A 6,400-nucleotide genomic window follows, 5' to 3' on the forward strand; every position below is an offset into this window, starting at 1 on the left:
GTAAAGCCCATCTCCACCTTTTCGTGAGGTCTTGCAACTCCATATATTCAGCAGTAAAAACATGGTTTGTGTTGTTATTTCTAGAACCTGGACTCCCCACACTCGGGGGACTATTGATAAAGGATCCATTTGTAGGTCCCTGCGAATGGTGTTGTTGTGGGGAACAGCCCTCGATGAAGCCCATTTGAGATGGTTGGGTGATAACAAGAAGATGCATCAGAAATGTTGAAGCTATCGCAAAATTATGTTTCGACCCTGATTATAGGATTAGCAATCACGCCTTCACGACGAACAACGCCACAAAAACAAATTGCTCCGGCAAAAACTTACAGGTGAACCAGAAACTATCCCAATCGGCGGTTGTTAAACCCTCAATAAACTTGACGAGCTCTTTCGCGCATCCAACCGCGCCTCGGACGACAGCGACTGAAGCGTCTGATTCGAGGAACGTAGGTGCCTCAAATAGATTCTGTGTCGTTATCAAGGCGGTCGCCAAGGGGCGCAGAAGTGCTCTGAAAAGGGTAACTTGAGTAGTAATGTAGGCGAGTCTCAATGGACCAGTGCTGTAAAGCTCGTCTGGGCCATGACCACGGAGATGCACAGATTCGTTCCCCGAAAGTTGCAACTTGGGAGGTAAATCGTCCTGCCATTGTTTCAAGCGTGCGCGGAATGGTTTGGCTGTTTCAAGTGCCAACTGAAAATCGCCTGTCGTCTTCTTCATGGCGCTGACGGTGAAGAACGCGCGGTAAATATCTCGAAGAATCAGTGTAAGGAGTATGAGGTGATGGAATCGAGACTCCTTCGGCTTGTCATTACGGTAGTTCTCATCATAGCCATCCTCGTTCAGGTCGTCTACTCCCAGAAGTGAAACGTCGGCATCTTCCATATTCAAATGGCTTGGCATACCCTGTCCGAATGAAGTCCATGATTCTGTAATTACAGCAGCCCACCATAAACGCCGGCGGAGCTTCTGCTCCCAACTTGGTAAAATAGTCCATGATGACGGATCTCTATTGAGCCCTATGGTCTGGCAATTAGCCAAGACCATGGAACAAAGGCGCCAATCGAATGACGCATCAGTGAAAAAATCGTCACGAACTTGGCGTTGCAGGACTAAGAGAGAAGCCTGTACAGTGGCCAGCCGGACATCAGGTTCTAATTGAAGAGCGGCCCAGGCTATGCTCCAAAGTTCTGATGCAAGTGTTGGGTGTAACTCTTGTACGCACAGTACGTCGTCATATATTGTGAAGGGTAGAGCTGAGGCGCATGTCGCTGCTAAAAGTGACAAAGGCATGTGATCCAAGGATTCGTCTGATAATGGCTCCTGATGTCCGCTCAGAATTGGGAACGTGGGATTTATGAAGCGATATGAGAGTCGTATAAGCCCACGTGCAAAATCGCTACTAATCAAGCTTTTGAAATGCATTCGGTGCTCGCCCAAGGGCTTCAGACCCCGTCCAGGGAGATGCTTGCCTTGATCCGGCGTTTTGCTGATAGTGAAAACAGATGGAGGATGAAATTCGTTCTCGTCTGGGAACATCGGCCCAGTTCTTTGATACAATACCGCGGTGTATGGGGAATTGGATTGTTGCATGTCATTATACCGTCTCCTTGCCAGCAAATGCGTATCTAGTTCTCCGGACGGTCCAACGAACCGGTAGGTGCTTAGCTGTGTTTCCAGCGAAGCCCGTACGGAAACGCCAGAAGGCGGAAATTGCGTTTGATGACTTTCGGGAATCACATCCATCCATGTATTACCGTCCAGATCAAGCAAAGATCCTGGTTGCAGGTGGAATCGTGGACTTGTTTCCGTCATTGGTAAGTCTCCCCCAAAGTCAACGGGCAGCGACTCAATAGCGTCAAAGGAGAATCCCAACTCCTGGTACATGAGATCGTGCCCCGGACTGATAGGAGACGAATCTTCTTGTCCATCTTGGGGCGGTAGGGGGTCATCATCCGCGTGCTCTGGTAATATAGAAGTCGGTCGCGGAGGACGACGTCTTGAACCTGGCCCGTTGACAAAGGTGCATGGCTTTGACTTCTGGCGACACAGCTGGCAAGGAGGTTGTGTCTCGATATTACAAGCTGCTTTGCGAGCTCTGCAGAAGTCACAAGGCCGATTCCTGCGAGATTTATATGGCCGCGCACCGGTGAACTGTGGCTGCGAGGGCTGGGAAGAGACTGTTGTCGCTTCCATGCTTCCTCCTAGGTAAACCCCGCTATTGTGCAATCGATGGACTGTCCCAGGCAGAACATGACTCTCCTTATCGATTGGTGTGGTAGACGTTTGTCAATGCGTCACCGCAGATTAGCAACGCGATATTCGAACTCCGGAACCAAGGAGTTGTTAAGACGGAATGTCGTCTGACCGGGAATGCGATAAGAGTCAAAACCTGCGGGGCTATACAGACTCCACAGTGGGTTTATGTGACAGAAGCTGTTAGCTGCCCGACAGCCGGAGAGGGCCCAGATCCTATAGCCCCACACCATGTAAGCATCCAAACTTCCGAGCACGAGTAGAACGTTAAGTCCTAGACATGGAGAGCTACTCCCAGCGAGGTCATGCTCTGGCTCGCTTTGTAAAATTAGTTTGGCTCCGCCGTGTAATGGACTTGACAAGTGTGGAGATACCGATATTGAATGATGTTTTCTCTTGCTACTCGTCGTCCCGAGTGTTACTTTCCCAGCTCATAGTTTTCCAATCATTATTTGAATACAGGTTGCGTGGCAAATCGATAGGGTTTGCAGGGTATCAATCTTTATTTAATCTGACAAATGAGAAGACTAGTATGACAAGAGGTATCTATGCAACGCGATTCAAATACAGTATAGCCCTCCAACTGAAACAATGCTAAGAGTGAGCGTGTCAAAGTACTTTGTCAGTTGAACCACTAAACAATGCTTGAGGTGTGTTGAACAACAAAGAAATATCGACAGTATCGACTATGGAGTCGGTAAAACAAACACACAGTCATTAATCAAGTTCCTTCTGGCCATTGACAACGGCCTTCTGTCTCTCGGCCTCGCTCATCTGACCCGCTAGGCGACCAAACTGCCACTCAGGTAGGGTGATACCGGTTTGCTCGTTAATAGTGGTCATCAGCGGCGGCAGCATCTGATAAACATTGCGCATGGTATCAATGCCAGAGCCATGGCCCTGGGCACCATTGCCGCCCTCGGTGCCGGCTTGAGCCCCGGTGTTCCAGACACTGATCTTGGGCTGCAGACCCTGGATAGCAGTGGCGTTGGCCTTTGCGAGCTCTACATATGTGCCCTTCTCGATCATCATGTACTGCAGCAAACCAGCGGGGCCACCGAAAGCTTGCGCCAGTTTGCCGTAGGCATCAGCCATAGCCGAGAGACCCTCGGCCTCTCTGAGCTTCTTGATAAGGTTGGCTTCGGCGTTCTTTGTAGCAGCGAAGCTCCAAGCCTCAGCATCCTGCCTGGTCTTATAAGCTGCAGCATCAGTATTCTTTGTCGTGCGGTTGAAGTCGGCGGTGGCAGTGGCCTCAGCATCCTTCGTGGTCTTATAGGCAGCGGCATCAGTTTGTTTCATGGCCTTCTCGAAGTTGGCACGAGCATCGGCCTCAATCTCGTAGGCCTTTGCATCAGCGGCCTGCTGCTTGGATTCTCTGGCGATCGTAGCCTTTACGACATCGGAAGCACGCAGTCGCTCCATCTCAGCAGCGGCACGCTTTAGCTCGACTTGCTTCTTGAGCTCCTCGTCCTTCACCTCAGTTGCGCGAGTTGCCTCGATCCGGGCAATGTCCACATCTCGGTTCAGGGTCGCCTTCTTGGTCGAGAGGTGAGCCTCTGCCGCGGCACGCTCGATGTCACGCTCCGTCTTCTGAACGGCTGTCTCGGCGTTGATCTTGGCAATCTCACGATCTTGTTCACCCTTGCGTTGAGCTTCACCGACGTTACCACGCAGCTGAGCCTCAGCAACGTCAATTCTAGCCTGGTTGGTCGCTCCTTCATGCGCCTTTCGCGAGAGAGACTCGAAGTAAATGGAGTTAGGAGCGTCCTTCAACTCCTTCACGTTGGCGTTGTAGATCTTCAGTCCGAATTGGTCCTACATTGGTCATGAAAGTATGAGCCACATAGTCTTGGACGCGTATTTATTGTGAGTTTGATAACTTACGAGTTCGCCCTGAATATTGCGGAAGATTCGGCGCTTAAAGACCTCACGCTCAGTGAAGATTTCTTCCATAGTCATACTGGAAACCAGCACACGGACTTCACCTTCGATGATACCCTTTACGATGTTCTCCAGGAATTGGTGTGTGTTGTTGACTTTCTTAGCACCAGAATCTGCTAGGAGCATGGCGTATTTCATTAACGAGTCTCCCCGATCCTCGCGCCGATGGTCGCTGACATGATCATGAGCCTCAATGCCAGCGGAGCTGCCAGCAACAGAGTGATCCTCCACGCCAGCAGAAGCCATCAAGTCCTGTGCCTTGTTGCCTCGCTTGGCGTTTGCACCGCGTTGGTTGACATCGGGACCGACCGTGAAGACTACAGGCAGGAGGAACTGCAACTTCTCCTTTGTCATGGCCTGCAGATTCATGGCATAATCGTGTGGCTGCACGCTATTTTGTGTTAGTTCCAGGAACTCGGCGAATCTTGCATCTTGCGCAACTAACCTGAAGCGCATGCAGCGCTGGAAGGGATACACCCATGTTGCCTTTGTGATTTTGACATTCTTGATTCCCATGCCAGTGATGGCAAGATACTCATCGGGGGCAGCAACCTTGTAGGACATCTCGGCGGCTTTTGATTAAAGTGCAAGTCGTGAGTCGAAGGGGAGAAATGTGAAGGGGGTCGTTGAGATGCTCAGTAGTGTCTCTTTCCTCTGGACAAAGGAAAACCAAGCGAGGAAAAGGTTGTTATTTTGTAGTTTATAGCGAAAGAGACGAGTCCGTTCTTATGGCGAAAAGCAATGAGCTGCAATACCACAAGTTGTGGATCCGACCGAAGTTGGATATCAGGAAGCTTTGCGCACTTTAACTGGTGTACACGGGGTCCCTGGTAGGCTCAAAGTCTGAGACGAAATCCAGAGAGGAGAATAAGAAGACGTTAGGAAAATGAGGGGTCTTGATGCAAAATATACAGTGAGGCAAGAGGGACTGATATGATTCTGTAGAGACTTGTGCAGATGTGCTACGCGGTGAGTGGTCTGACGAGTTTCAGCTGTTCAGATCGGATGTGATACATCGCTCCCACTTATACGTGGGAACACGAGATAGGTGTGGCGTTTGAGGATCTCGCGGCATTGATCCTACTAGGTAATAGAATTGCTGTCTGCCTTGAGGTTGCAGCATCCTCGCCCTACCAGAATGGCACGCCGGGGCATTGCCCATTGCCATTTCCTACAACCCCAAGGCTGCCCAGCCTGGGCAAGCAGCAAGGTTCAACGAAGTGGCATTGCAACCAGCCCATCTACAGTATAACACTGGCGAAGAAAGTGGATTTAGGGAGTGGAACTCTTTGACGGTCTCCAAAACACTGCGCCAGGCGGGTAGAGCATGTGATTAGGCCAAAGAACGCCTTGCAGACTTTAGTGTGTGGCTGTGCGTTGTGCTGCCCCTATCAGGTATCTTGGCTACTAGAAGCCGGCAAACCGGCACCTATCGAAAGAAGGTTTGGTCCCAAATTCGCTTGTGCTTCGCCCATTGACGGATGATCACGAAGCCAAACCCTTCCAGAACATTTCCTCAATGGGCCGATTGGATGTCGAGGGCTTACCCCAGGTTTGCCTCGTTCTGCAAACTCAAGAAAGTGCTTGTTGCCTTCTTGAAGAGCCAGGCTCCAGGTGTGACAGGAGCCACTATAATGAGCCTCATACCAGCGCCATGGTAACGAGCAAGCTATTAAAGATGGCGCGGTGCTCCACTGCCCAGACTCCAAAAGTCCAACCTGCTTGCCGATCTGCCCTTGTTCACGGTGAAGAGAGTCAAATGCGCGACTCGGCTCTCCTCGCTATCCCCTGTCAAAGACCGAGAGGGCGAGAGGGCGAAAGTGTTACATGGCAGAAGATCGCAGATCTCCGAGGCAGTAAGCCAGGGATCCAACACAACAAGGCTTTGCACTGGAATGCCCAGCACTCGAATGCGCCAAAAACAACCTGACTGCTCCTCCTGTGGAGAGGTAGGGTAGCTCAGGTCAGGTAGCCAGAACAACACCACCTCAAGAGCCCTACCATCTTGAGAAGACTTGCAGTGCGAGGCATTCCCGGGGATATGGCGCCCGTCTTCCGCCATTGGACAGGTCATTGAGCTTCATTCGGCTTCCCAGCACAGTCGACTGCGCATCTTGCATCTATTATGGATTACTGCCACGGTTATTCCATCGTTCGTTTCGATATCTACTGAGCGACTGAAGCTGCTGCGCTTTCCATTAT

General features: G+C 50.8%; 1 protein-coding gene across 1 annotated transcript; it reads right to left on the reverse strand.

The window, feature by feature from the left end:
- Positions 1-2,974: 2,974 nt before the first annotated feature.
- UCRPA7_8466 (putative flotillin domain-containing protein) lies at positions 2,975-4,762 on the reverse strand (the record flags this gene model as incomplete). Its single annotated transcript, XM_007920979.1, has 3 exons — positions 2,975-4,072; positions 4,142-4,589; positions 4,644-4,762. 3 exons carry the CDS (start codon positions 4,760-4,762, stop codon positions 2,975-2,977), a joined length of 1,665 nt encoding a protein of 554 aa, XP_007919170.1.
- Positions 4,763-6,400: the final 1,638 nt, after the last annotated feature.

Source organism: Phaeoacremonium minimum (assembly GCF_000392275.1).
Source record: "Phaeoacremonium minimum UCRPA7 unplaced genomic scaffold PA7_03_scaffold_596, whole genome shotgun sequence".
In the NCBI taxonomy this organism is placed as follows: Eukaryota; Fungi; Ascomycota; class Sordariomycetes; order Togniniales; family Togniniaceae; genus Phaeoacremonium; species Phaeoacremonium minimum.